Raw genomic sequence first — 14,537 nt, forward strand, 5'->3', positions numbered from 1 at the left:
GCAGAAAATAGATGTTTCTGTCGATTTTGCAGGAGAAAATAAAGGCGTGCGGGACAGCGAGGCTTAAAGCCAAATCAATGTTGTCAGCAGCTGGCACTTAAGAAGGGGCCATTAAAGTTTAAAAAGTTTGGAAAGCAGCGCTAGAATTAGGGCCAAATGGGTTAGAGGTAGGGAGCGCTGGCTTCCATTAAAATCAAAGCCAACGAGAGCTGACAGATCCGCTCAGGATTCCTGCAGTCCTCCTGGCTTTTTTTTTTTTTATCAACTCCCTTTCTCTCTCCTTCTCTCCCCGTCTCACTCTCTATTCTACATTCATTCACTCTTCTTTCTTTCTTGTCCATCAACTTTCTTCTCTCTCCAAGTTTGGTCACTCTCTCACTGCCTCTGCACTCATCTCTTTGTTGATCATTTTTACTTTTCATTAATACATCCCTTCCTCTACTCTTCTCATCATTTACGCTTTATGCACCCACACCTCTTTTCAGCAACTTTTGTGCATCACTCATTCTCATCCTCTTTCTGTCTTTGTATTTGAGAAGCTGTTTCGCCTCACTCGCCGTTCGTTTTAACAGACAACTCTTTAGAGAATCGACCTTCTCGAAAACTGAAACATGGAACCTACATTTGGTGAAAATCAGTCATGTTTCTATCATCGCCAGTTGTCAGCCATAGAAAGTCAGAGAAATTGGTTTCAAAGATTTTGAAAGTTGGCTGACCAAAGTAAACTTTTATTTACACTGACGGAGTATGTGCTGGGTTATAGCCTTAAAAGGAAACTTTGCCAATTTTCAGCCAGCTTTATATCATTACAATGTGGGTAGTATTACGCAAATGAACAATGTTTAACTTCCCTCTGTGTTGCCTGCACCCAGAGCTCCACACCATCTGGTGCAATGTTCCTGTAGATATGGAAGAAAACTATTGTAGTAGTGTAATGCTGGAATCAGACATTCGGGCCAACTTATGTGAGCCGCAGTACAGTGCGGAGGAATTACAGTGTATGGAGGAGGAAGAGGCCGCCACAGCCGAGAGTTGAGAACCGCCAGCCGGCAAGGATAGTGGCTTGGAGCTTCCCCATGCCAGGGACAACTGGTGGTGCTGCTGCGATAGAGCAAAAGGCTGTTTTTTCTGGTCATGTAGGACCAATTTAAAAAATATTTGTCTTTCTACTGCATAGATAGCCCAGTTTTATGAAAAGACCATCTTTCCAGCTGTGAAATAGTATCCTTGTCATAGAGTAAGAAATCAAATATTCTCTTCCTTAATAGAGTAACAGTAGTTCTGTAGTTTGTGGTTTAACTGGGAATCTCCTACGTGTGAATGTAAATCAGTATTTATGCCAGTCAGACATGATTCGGTCACTTTCTGATGATGGTATATGTCTGGAGAAGTTTGGTAGTGGAGGCGAAAATCCACTGCTGACTGAGCAACATCACGTTGAAAACTTTTCTATGTAGAGCATTATTTATCATGTCATATGTAATGTGTTCTCCCTAAATGCAAATGTGCAGATTTTTTGGTGACTTTCCCTTTCGCCATATAGAACATATAACATTTTGTAGAGGGTGTAGAAAGGTCTTTAAATTCTTCCAAAACAATTAGCAATTAACAATTAATTTTCTGTATTTAACAAACACAGAAGTGAGGACAATACATTTATACTATATACAAACCTCAGAACCTGGTCATGGTCGCTTGACACCACCTCCATCAACAGGAAGTGGTGCTGCACATCAACAGTATTATATTATATATAGCAGATATGCGTGATTTTTTTAGTTTTATTTTACCTGGGAATTTCTCACCTCAGAACAGAAGTTACAGATGAAGATATGTGATCACCTCACAAGAGAAGAATGGACGATACAGTAGTCAGGATGTGCCAATCAAAGCAGTGAGTCTAAATATAATGCAGCATTTCTGAGATGACAAAGGCATGAAAACAGGACAGTAGCATATCCTTCATGGGGTTGGAAGCTGATATGTAGTTTCCACGCAGAAGAAATAGACAACACACCAAAGTCAGCCTCATTAAAAAACAATAGTCAATCAAGAGCTTTTGTTTTTTGACACGAGATTTTATGTTAGCAAAAGCTTGTTTGGCAAAGTGTCATCATTACTTTAAACTCTTGCTCTGCATGGCACTTTTGGATCTATGTGTTCATAATGATATGCACAAAAAAAACATTTGAGTTCCCTTTATTCTGCTGCTGACTGCTGCAAGGTGAAATCAGGTTAACTACAGAAACTTTTACCATGGAGTTTTATTGTTTGTTGACACAATGCTGGGGTTTATTAAGACGCTGTAGCCTGGAGGTGTTATTGGGCTGGTACACTGGGATTGGCTTTTTTTTTTTTCTCACTGCTTGTTGTTTTACCTGCGGGTAAGGCAGGATGGTGAGTGAATTAGAATGCTGGCAGGGGGTAACTCCCTGTCGTACACGCTGATGCTGTGGAAGTCTTGCAAATATATAAACGCACATACATATATGCAAAACACACACAAAATAATGACTCAAAAAGTGGTAGAACAGCAAAAGTATGGGCTCACCTACTCACACACTGGATGTATACATACAAGCATCCAGCCACATGCACCCACATAACAACTCAAACACCTAAAAATGACACATGAGAACACACATATGTGTGTGTATATACGCAGGTGTACACACACACACACACACACACAGTGCACTCACAGCACATTGCCACAGCTGTCCCCTCCTCTCTCAGTCTCTAGAGCCTCTGTGTTTACTTCCAAAACTTCAAAACGTCATCGTCCAGCTCCACTCTTTGAGAGTCTGCATCTACGTGAGTGTGTGTGAGTGTTTATAAGAGAGAGAGATAACAGATTAACAGATACCTGCCAATAGCTGGGAGAAATGGATGCTTTTCAAAAGGTGTGATTAACGTCAGAAAATTCATTAGCTTATACTTCACACTGCCCGAGGCGATCGTCACAGACGTGTTTGTGTGTTTGTGTTTCCGTCAGTCTGATGTAACTCTGTCTCAGTCGTTCGGTGTGTGTGGGAGTTTTGTCTGTTGTCTCTCTCTCTTATTTGTGTTACCGTTTGTAACAGCGTGTGTGCATGTTATTCTGCAATTATTCTATTCCTGTCCACCTTGTTGCTGGTGTCTGCAGTTGTGTGTATTATGTGTGTGTGTGTGTGTGTGTATGGTACAGTAGAGTATACTGATATCGCTTTATGTGCCCGCTACATTTGGGTTGCTACACTCTCAGTCTCTCTCCAGCCTCTGTCATTTAGTCCATTGTCAGCTCCCATTCCAGCTTATGTCCATTCAACACGCCTAATGGTCTGTGTAATACACTCAGATAGCTTCACAACCTCCCACCTATTTGTGTTGTTGGAGTGTGTGTGTGTGTGTGTGTGTTCCATGTGTGAATGCAGGGGGAGCAAGAGAGAGAAAGAAAAGGAGAATGGGAGGCAAGGTGAGCGTGAAGTAGGCGAACACAGAGGTTGAACTGTGTGTGCAGAATTCTGTGTGTTATCGAGTGTGTGTGTGCTGGTGAGATTGTACTGTTATTGTCCTTTCAACCTCTGTCACAACTTACTCCTATCACCCCTCTACTCCTCCATCCTCTTAGTCAAAGACTTTAAAGTTGACACTTTCTTGTCCACTTTGGTTGCAGGTCAGGATAATTTAAATTTGTGCAAAGTTTTGATTGGACCCTACACGACTGGAAGAAGAGTCTGATAACATGAGGGACACAGGCTGCATTATTTGTCAGGCAATCATAAGAGACCAACTTGAATGTGGTTTCATCATGTTTGAGATTGTGCTTTTCCTTGTTTTAGCATGGAGGCAGCCATACTGACCGCTTTAGGCAGCATTTTAATACACACTGTATTCATGCACTCTTGGGTATTTCTTCAAACAAAATAAAAATAAATAAAAGAATGAAGAAAGAAAGTCTACTCCTCCACAAGGAACGTAATTTGGAAGTTAACTGGACATACATCACATTTACATTTTCTACTTCTAAAACAGTAATTGAGTCCAGGAAAACTCATGGAGATACCTAATGCAAGCTGAGAAAGTTCAATTATGAAATTAAAAATGGCGTCCATTCATTCAACATCCCATACAATTCAACTGCAGCTTACACAGGCATACAAGAGCGAGCTTTGGTTACAAAAAGTTTATTTATACACTGTTTTACCACATATTGACCCACGATTTGGTTGCACAGTGCTGCAGATTTACATGTGAGAAAGAAAGATGCAGTAATGTGAAAGCTTAAGCTGAAGTGTCTTTTGGGTATAAAGTATAAATATATATATAAGTTTGGAAAAGTTAGATGACACCGTTACATTGACTTATGTTACAGCAAATAATGCTAAAAATGTGTGTACTGGATTCTGCACCCCCTTTATCCTTCATTATCACCTCTCTTCCTCTCTGTCCTCCCAGACTAAACTCCCTCCCCTTCCCGATCTCCTCCTAAACACATTCATACACTGCTCTCTCCTCTTAAACAACTCCTCAACACACTCCCAACACTTGTTCTTCCTCTCTTGATCTCCCCCCAAAGACACTTTAACCCTCTTATCTCCTCTGCAGTCTTTTTCCCTCCTCCTTTCCTCCCAGGAAAAGCTCATCCTTTCATTGCCTCCTTCTCCTCCTCTTTCGCAGCTCATTCACCTCCCACCCTCTTTCGCCTGTTCCTCAGCTGTGCCAAAGGAAATCATCCATGAAAAATGTTTTGACCCTCCGTAATTGCAGCTTCCCGCATGTTTTCCACCTCCGTAATGCCAGAGCCACATGCTTGCTAAACTGATGTCGGAGAGAGATGGGCTCAGACACACATACATACGCTCATACTGTATCAACACACCCAGCCACTCGCGCAAACTTGTACTTTTATGCTAAAAGCATAATGGACACATGCACATAGAGACAGGCATATAAGGCACAGGCAGGCACACACATCTTGGGACTGTGTCACAGAGGTTTAGATTCAACTCTATGGAGAACTTTACAGTGTTTTTATATTGAAAGGTGTTCCTATGATTTTGTACGCGGCCTGTATCTTTCTAAATGTACACGGACACATTGCGACATGTATATGCACATTTACAGTAGAGTAGTAGTAATAGTGGTACAATAGATCAAAAATGGCAGTTGGCATATATACACATGTGGAATGAAAATCAATAGAAAGGATGACTTTTAGGATTTCATTTTAAATGAAAGATTACATTTCTCTGTGTTTTGAGGAATTTTTTTGACATCTCTTCTGGTTTTTAAAAGCCTTTCAAAACCAATCTGATAAAATGTATTATCATGTAAGGCTGAGAACAAGGCTCTTTTTCTTAAATCCTCTAAAACAGACAGTTGATGGATATCTGACAGAAGTTTTTTCTTTTTAGTAAATTATTAGCAAGAGTCTGCTACACACGTTTCAGGCTGCCTTCCTGGCCTTCCCAGACACCAGGTTAACATGCTGAGGAGGAGCCCAGAACATCCATGAGTGTGGTGGACTGCTGCTAATGATGTAATGAAAATAAAAATATGAGAAGAAAAGTGCTCACCCTATATTTGCATTCAGTGGGTTTTTGCTCCTGGCTGGTAGCGCTATAAAGGATCTCAAGAGACGTAATGTAAAGGCAAACAATTGTGTTGCCTTTAGACTTGAGAGATAAAGTAGAACACATACAAACATATGCACACGATCATGCAGATACATTACAGGTGTGTCGTTGAATACGTGTATGAACTCTTTCACAGAAGCACTCCTTCATGCCTATTCACAAACACTATTATATTCACAGGCACATGTCCTTACACACAGACTCGCTCTCGAACACACACATTCCCGTGTAGAGACCCTCACATACTGCTAACATCAGGCCAACCTAATACTTACAGACACTTTCATTTGGGATGAATGTCAGCGCTAATCCAACTTTAAGCTACAACAAATGACTTCCTCTCCCCTTCGTCTTCTTCCCTTCCCTCTTTCCATCCGTCCATCCATCCACCACCTCTCCTCTACTGTGCTTATTGCCTGCTACCTAGCTTCTATTCTATTGATCTCTTCCTCACTCTATCCCTCTTTGTAAACCATCATGTCTACCTACTAATCGCCTTCTCCTCTTTCCAATCTCATAATCAGCATCCTCTCCCTGCCTCCTTGTTTGTCTCTCCATCCATCCCTACTCTCCACCTCCTCTACCTCCATCTTTACTCTATTTTCTTCCCTCCCTCCCCCCTCTGTTCCCTTTCCCTCAGTTTGTTGCCATGATGTTTCCAATGTTATGGAAGAGAAACCAGTAATTTCATTGCCATTTCCTTTCATAAACATGCAGCCATCTCTCCTCATGCTCATATCCCATTGCCATGCCCAAGTTCATTTTAGGTTTTCGTTGCTATGGCAAGCAGGCTGTTGGAATTAGATTAGGGTTATGTTGCCAACTGTGACTGAGTCCTTTCCTCTGTAAAGCTATAACTGAGCCCTGGCAGCTTTTATTGGGGAGCCAAAGGGAAGATGACAGGTGTGCACCAGGGACCTGTTAACGGCATACCTTGACATTTAGAGATGTTGTGTGGTATTTTCCTTTGCCCAGCACCTGGGGAGAGAGGCGCACATATTTGTTTTTCACTACCTCTTAAAGTGTCTTGTTGTCAATGTTACTATGTCTTATTAAAACCAATGGACATGGTGGGCTAATGAGATAGCTGTACACAGTAGCTTCAAAGAGGCACACTATGCTGCCTCTTTTGTTTTTTGTGTGGGTCATTTTTTTTAATAACTCTGAAACACAACCCTTCTTGTGTCTGAATCTTGTGTGGAGACAGGACTGTTATGAAGATAATGCACAAGTAGTCAGCTTTTTTATATCTAGAGTAACATGAGCTCTGTGGCATCTAAAATTATCAGCGGACAGCTCCAAAATTATTTTAATATTCGTATATGGACTAAAGGATTATCTTAACTTCATTCATGTGTAGGGTAAAAGGTATGGCTAACAAATGTATGGCTAATTAGCTTAAAGGAAAATTTTTGTATTTTTGATATTTTTCTTTTGTAATCGTGGCCAAACGGACTATTGGTCATGCTGACTATGCACCTACCACCTCTGCTGTTGAGAGTCAGGAAATGTGGCCTCCAACAAAACAGCTTAAATTGGGGAGAGTAGCGTGTGCCTCCTAGAGCTTTACAAACCCTATTTTTATAAAAATCATTTCACTCATCCAGCTGAAACACATCACTAGTTTTGTAGTAGACTGAAAATACAGGTTGTTGTTTTTTTAGTACTTGGGCTATTGTGCTTTCCACCAAATATTATGTCTTTAAGACAAAAGATGTTTTGAATAAGATTTATTTCCAAAGGGGAGGTCTAGTGATTTCAATACTGCATGCTCTGTTTGGTGATGTTAATCCTGTCTGGGGAGTGTATGTAGACACCAAAATTCAAAACATTGGATTAACACCTGCTGTCAATCCCCCCCCCTCCCAAAGTCAGCCTCCTTGGTTGCACAGTGTACAACTAGATTCGCTAGATTTCCATCAATCATCCAATTAATTAATGGACAATAATGGATAATATATTTAGAACACCAATGAGACCTTGTAGAGTTTGAGTGTCTCACGGAGTGAGGACCTCTGGGCTATTAGGGATGACACCATCTTTAAGGTTACCTCAGTCTATAACTGCTCTGGTTACCTTCCTATCTATCTCCAGGGTAAGGTAATGGCTAATTGACGTACTGCTTTTAGCGGCACAGATATTTAAAGGCAACATGAGCATACCTCTGCTCTGCTCCATCATGCAGAAAGAGAGTTTCTGTGTGTGTGTGTGTGTGTGTGTGTGTGTGTGTGTGTACTGTATGTGTGGATGTTGTTTATACAGATCGAGATGTGCCCCGTCAGCCAATGTGAAATCATTAGTTATACTAATTGGTTCCTCGTTGTTGGAATCCCTCATTCCTCTCCTCTCCTTTTTTCTTTCGTTCATCTTATCTCCCTCCCTTTATGTCCCCTTCCTCTTCCAACCACTTTTGATTTGACATTTTTTTCTCTGTCATCCTTCTCTCATCCTTTCATCTGACTCCCTCTCATTCCTCTGTCTCTCTTTCTTTCTTTTCCTCTTTTTCTTCTGTCTTTTTGCACTCATTGCTATTCTCCATTTTTTTCACTGCCCGTCTCCTCATTTCTAAAATGAGGAAGATGAATAATAGGGATACAGATTATTGTTCGGCCTTGGGGTGTGTGTGAGAGAGAGAGGGAAAGCAAGACAGCAGAGCTTTCTTGAACATTGAAGATTGAAGAGTAAATAAATAAGCAGGCGAAGCAGTCAATAGAAACCAAGATTGTGTAATGATTCTCATTTGAAACTCAGCTTGTATCAATCTGAAGATGAGTGGACTGAAGGAATGCAGGGAGAAGTAAGGGTCAGGAGGGATGGAGGCCAGTGGGGGGTAGAAATGGAGGAAAGGAAGAGAGATGATTGGGAGTGAGAGGAAAAGTGCAGGTCTTTGAAGAACAAGAAAATCACTTCTGTCTCTCAGGCTCTGTCCGTATCTTTCCTCGTCTCTCTCTTTCATTAAGTTGTCCATCTTTTTATCGGACAGTCTCTCATTCTCATTGACAGTTGTCTCAATGTTAAAAAGTAACTCAGCGTAATTTTAGTTTGCTCTCCTTCCTCGCTGGAACAGATGTACTGTACCTGTCTCTGCTTATTATTCTCATCTTCCCATGACTAGATAAACCCAACAGAGGGCCCTTGGCAAAAATTGAACCAGTTATGTGGTAACTAGTCTGTGGTCTTCCATTTTTGGCCAGGTCTTCCTGGAAAAAGATATGTATCTAAAGAGAATTCCTGGTTAAACAAAATTAAAATATAGTCTAAATAAAGTTGCCTTTGTGTGCCTATCAAATACTGTGCACACAAGAGACTATACGTGCCAGATGTATTATATTTTACCCCCGAGGTTTGCATTGTGTCAAATGGATTTGTGGTAATGTGATTAAACACACATTTATTTAGGAATGTGTACCTTTTAAGAACAATATCTGACATAACTGAAATAATAAAGGTCTTAAAACAGTATTTTTAGGCCTTTTGTCATTGTTTGTTTGGGCATTGTCTGTTTTACCGCAATAATTTAAGATAAACTTGACTGGGCACATCAAATCCATTGGCCGCAATCAAAATTTAAACCCCCTTGACCCGCCCTTCAGTCCAAACTGATTGGAACTCCTCCAAGTGCCTTGAAGATCTAGTTGAAAATCACGTTAGCTAAAACTGCACTCATATATAAGTCCAAACACTGCAAAAATGACCAAAGAGTTAAATTTATTTGTCTACGCAGATAAACTAAAGAAATGTCTTGAATTAAGTGTTTTTATAATACTAATAAGCTGCTTGATTTTATGTAGAGGATGATGTCTTCTTCTTGGCTTTTTACTTAAATATAGCCACTTGTTTCTAAGAAATGATCCCAAAAAATTGAAAAAGCTTTTTAAAATTTGTTGAGTGATCTCATCCGTTTGGCAGTTTTTTACTGGTTTTGAGGAAAACATGATAAATGTGATATTGTATCGGATTAGCGGGTGTAAAAGTTGGCTTGGTTTGCAGTGTGTATCACTTCTTTCTGCATGCTCTCCCTTGTGTCTGTGTTTCCCTCTCTCTTCGTCTTCCCCTTACTCCTCTCCAACTGATTCCCTAGCTTTTCTCTTCACCTGTCTTGCCCTCTGCCTCGTTCACTCCCACTCTGCCTCTTCATCAAAAGAGACCCGTTCTAAATAGAAATTCCCTCTCTGTCTCCGTAGATCTTTCTTGATGACAACCCCAGCCGACCACAGAGAGTATAGTCATCCCCTATGGCAATGTGCTCTCTCTTTCTCTACCCCAGTTTTTTTTCATTCGTTTTTTGAAAAACATAACTTTCTCCCCTTCTGTTTTTCTGTGTTATTTTAGGCACCAAGACAATCCATGAGAGCTCAGTCCCCTACAGCTGTAACATCAACTTCTGTGTATCCATTTTCATGTCTCATATATTATTTTATTGACTTCTTTCCTTTCTTTTTGTTTGTTGTTTTTTTTGTTCTCCATCCATTGCTCTCAAATCCAAGTTTTTCTAAATCATCTCTCTTTTATCTCTACAGATCTTTCTAGACGCCAACACCATCAGGCTGGGCAACATTCCCCTCGGCAGTGCTGTGGACCCCCTGGAGGGGGCACCAGCAGGTACCACCTACACCAAACAGACTGTGTACGAGCTTTGTGCCTGCGCTAACGGCAAGCTCTACCTGTCCCCGGCTGAGAAGGGCTCTACCTGCCAAACCACCAGTAACTTTTGTCTCTGGAGCTGAAAGTGGCAGGTTGACAAACAGCCGGGACATATGGACTATTAGAGTTTGAAGCTAATGCTAGCCAACAGACTGAATCAACGTGGATTATAGCTTGTTGGGAAGCTAACGCCAGCTAACAGACCGAATCAACATGGATTGTAGCATGGCAAGAAGTTCATGTCCGTTAACCAATCGAATTATATGGATTACAGCTTGGCAAGAAGCTAATGCTTGCTAACAGACCAAATCAACATGGACTGTGGCTTGGTGTGAAGCTAATGCCAGCTCGCCGACCAAATTAATATGGATTGGTCAGTAGCTAATGCTAGTCAAGAGGATGGATGACTTGGCGGGAGGCAAAAGCCAACAAGGTTAGCTGGTGGGTATGATGCTATGACCACTCATGGACATGGATGGACAGCCTCACTCTGGGGCTCTCGTTGGCTGTCTTTGCCATTGTTGAATTGCTGCCATGACGGTTTCTGAAAGTCACAAGGATTACATTTGAGGGTTTCCTGAGAACAGCAAACTCTCTTACAATAAAAGTGAGTTGTGTGTTCAGTGTATGACCAAAATGTCCTGCTCCTGCTTTTGTTAGGATAAACAGATATTCTGATGGACTGCAAACTTGCCAGCAGGGACATGGACAAAGACTCAGTTGGCTAACAGACATCAGTGTGGACCTTGGTTTAGCCCTGCGGGTAGCTAACAAGTAAATCAGACAATGGTTTAGTCTAAGTGGGAAGCTGAGGCTAGCTAACGGACCAATCTATACCAGAAAGGCCTTCCCCCTCCTCCCCCTCTAGTCTTTCAACCCAAACGTTGACGTGTGACCCTTTCGCATTAATCTACACCTGATAGTGGAAATGTTCTCCGACCCCACTTTTCATAGGATAACTAATGCAAATAATTGTGCTACAACCTTGCATTCACCAGATTTTCACATCTGCTTTTATTTTATTTTAGTTCTCTTTTCTTCAAATCAAATTTCTACTTGTTATATCTTGGTATCCTGTTCTTTTCCCCTTTAACATCTCTGTAATCGTTTATCTTTCCATATTTTGCTGCTGCTCTCTTTGCTCTGTGCTCTAGTTATTTTGGTCTGTCTATGCATCTACTTGCACCGGACTGGTAAAGAAAACATTATTCTGCCTATCCACTTTCTTCCCCTGGTCTGGTTAAAAAAACCTGAAAGCATTGTTCTGTCGTCTTTCTTCCACTGGACTGTTTTTTTTTATACTAACCATCACAGCTGTACAAGATGCAGGGTCTCTCCCCCTCACAGTCTGTTCCCTCATCTTTTGGTTTCCGTCTCTCGGGAGCCATTCTGTTTGGGCATATGATGCTTTTTTTGTCAAAGACAGAAAGCCAATGGACTAAAAAAAAAAAGAGGAAAGTGAGTTAAGTCTCACATTAAATTAAGGCTCAGGTGGGTGCTATCACAGACCAACCATTTTAGAGTGTGGGGCCAAACCTCCAGTCAGGCAGAGGCAGCACTCGGTGATGGCCAGACCAAATTTAGTCTTGTTATGGAGTACATTATACATCTTTATCATGTGTTCCTTGTGTGTCAGACTCTTTTTGTTTTCACTATTTTTGCATGACCTTTCTGCTCTTCTTGCCAAGCCCTTGCTTCTCAGTCATGTCTGTTTTCAGTGTCATTGAGACATTTCTGCTCTTTGCTCTAACTCTCCTGTTTGTTCCTCCTTTTACTGAAGCATTTTTACCTCTCATCTCATCACTCTTTGCTCAGCCTCCTCCTCACTCTCTATTTTCTTTCCAGCAGTTAAATTTCGAGATTTTGTCTTATCTTTTTATCTTGTCTTTCGTCTCTTACCCATCACGCACCAAATGACACATCTTGATATCTTGATCCACATCTTATTTGTTGTTTCCTCACTCTTTTATCTCCTTTGGCCATCCCAAACTCAAATATCAGGAAACATGTCCCCACACTATGCCCCCTTTCAAACCAACAGCAACCTATCAAAAGTCAAGAAGGTCCAAAATATTATTTTGGGGGTTATTTTTTATATATTCAATCAGTCTCAGAAGGGGGGGATCAGTGTGAATGGCTTCAAGTTGGCAACCTCTGCAATGGCTGGAAATCGTTGGAAACCAGCAAATTTGTATGGCAGAAATCCCCCAGGAGGAAATTATGGAAGGATTTGGTTGTATGTGTATGGACTCAACTCGATTAAGGCCCTGAGGCGTACTTTCTTTTTTAAAACAAAGTGATACACAGGTGCCTTTGCTGCTGTTGGTAAAAGCACATCACAGTCTGAACGTTCACACTACCCTCAGTGGACCATCTGCAAGTGTCTCTGGAAAAATGATCTATTTATCAATCTACCTATCTATCTATTTAGTTTTCTGTCTTTTCCTCCCCTTCTCTCCTGGTTTTGTAGAACTCTCAGTATATTCAGCTGAAAAAAGAACAATTCAATCCTGGTTTAAAGTTTAATTTTCTGATGTGTTCCCTTATGGTTTTATTCTTGATAATAAAAAAGCACAAATTATGCCATGTATATAACAATACCTATAAAATACAAAATAAAATAATATTGTTTTTAAAGAGAATCTCTGGAGTCTTCAGTGTTGTGAAATTTGTAATTATTGCTTTTCTGTTTCTAACTGGAGTCCATTTTCTTTAAACTGTGTGTTCCCAAGAGAAATTACAATGCTTCCCTGATTATTACAACCTAAATAACTTCATACGTTGCTGACAACTCCACATTATTTCACATGATTTCATTTCACTTTTAATATTTTGTTGGCTTCAGAGGTGTCCTGACACAATTTCAATTTACAGACAAAACATTCTAAATTCTCAAACTTTTACTAAAAGAACAAGAATATCTGAGGAAATTAGATATACTATTAAAGCTGTTCTAGATCATTTGATATTTGCCATTTTCCTTGTGTTCTTTCTATGATGTGTGCAATTGTGGGGGAGGTAATTGCCCCACTTACATAAACAAAGTTGTTACTTTAAGTTCACAGAGGAAATATGCTGCAGTCTTTGTTAATAGACCATTAAAAGGCAAGGCAGTGTCTTTAATATTTAACCAAACCATTTAGACCAAAATCTTTCCCTGACTTTAACCAAATGCTTTGAATGCCTAAACCAAACCAATAAAAACTGCAATCATCTAATAACAACTCAATCAGAAGACTGTACACCCTCTTGTGAGCCAATCATCTCGTTGCTGTCAAAGTTTGAAGCTGTTCCTTTCTCTGCTGCTGTCAGCTGTCATTTCAGTGTCAGATCGATGCGACCCTCCTCCACCCCACTCACCTCCGGTTTTCACCACAACCCAGTTGTCTGCTCCAGAAGTCCCGCTCCACATTTCGTCCATTCAGACCTTCAGCCATTGCTCTTCAGCCCTTCACCACCAACAATGTCCAGACTCCACCGGGGGATATTCCTGCACAGCTCACGGCATCACTACCCTCTTATAATATGACGTCATGGTGGGGTGTAATCACCAGGACTCTTCATTTTCTTCAACTTATTATTGTGCACTATGTCAATACTTTTTATTATTCTTTCCTGAAATGTAATTACAGGGTGACAGGGTTGGTTGATACAGTGTCAGACAGTGACAGTCCCTCAAGTTTCATTTGTTAACTTAATTGGTCACCACCCAACATTCATTTCTACCCCTCCTTAACATTATTATTAGCCCCTGCCTTTTCTTTGCTTCTTTCCTTTGATTTCCTTTACAGTTTCAAAACTCTGTAGTGAAGTGTACCCAACTATATCACATGTATCTGCGGCTCCACAAACACAAAGCAGCCGCCATCAACTATTGTATGAACAACAACCTGCCACTATAAAAGCCCAGAATGTATTGATTGATTTCCATGACCTACAGATACAACAGATTGCACATATAATAGGTTTCAACTCAGCCTATTGTTATGTTGTTATTATGGGCTGCAAAAGTCTTGACTTGGTGGAAAATAACAAAACAGCGATGATTTACAGCACACAACCTCCCACCTTCCCTCTCGCTGTTTCTCTTTTCTTGTAACTTTGGAATGTCGATCAGAACTCTTCACACAGGACTTTTTCTTTCTTTGTTTCTCCCTGCCTTTTATTGTCACTCTACCTTTTGGTATTCTTTATTATCTACTTGAGATAATGTCACAGAGGTTTAGATAAGTATTAATCCATCTCTCTTCTTTGCATGTTTTCTCAATATCTCGC

The 14,537-nt window shown here is 40.6% G+C and overlaps 1 protein-coding gene across 1 annotated transcript in view; it reads left to right on the forward strand.

Annotated features, from left to right (window-relative positions):
• Window positions 1–10,345, forward strand: part of LOC139296676 (zeta-sarcoglycan-like) — a 137,961-nt gene extending 127,616 nt beyond the window's left edge. The window contains exon 7 of the mRNA XM_070919152.1: window positions 10,139–10,345. Coding sequence (XP_070775253.1) covers window positions 10,139–10,345 — 207 coding nt within the window. The remainder of the gene's footprint in view (window positions 1–10,138) is intronic.
• The last annotated feature ends 4,192 nt before the right edge of the window (window positions 10,346–14,537 follow it).

The sequence above is a fragment of the Enoplosus armatus genome, chromosome 2 (assembly GCF_043641665.1).
Source record: "Enoplosus armatus isolate fEnoArm2 chromosome 2, fEnoArm2.hap1, whole genome shotgun sequence".
In the NCBI taxonomy this organism is placed as follows: domain Eukaryota; kingdom Metazoa; phylum Chordata; class Actinopteri; order Centrarchiformes; family Enoplosidae; genus Enoplosus; species Enoplosus armatus.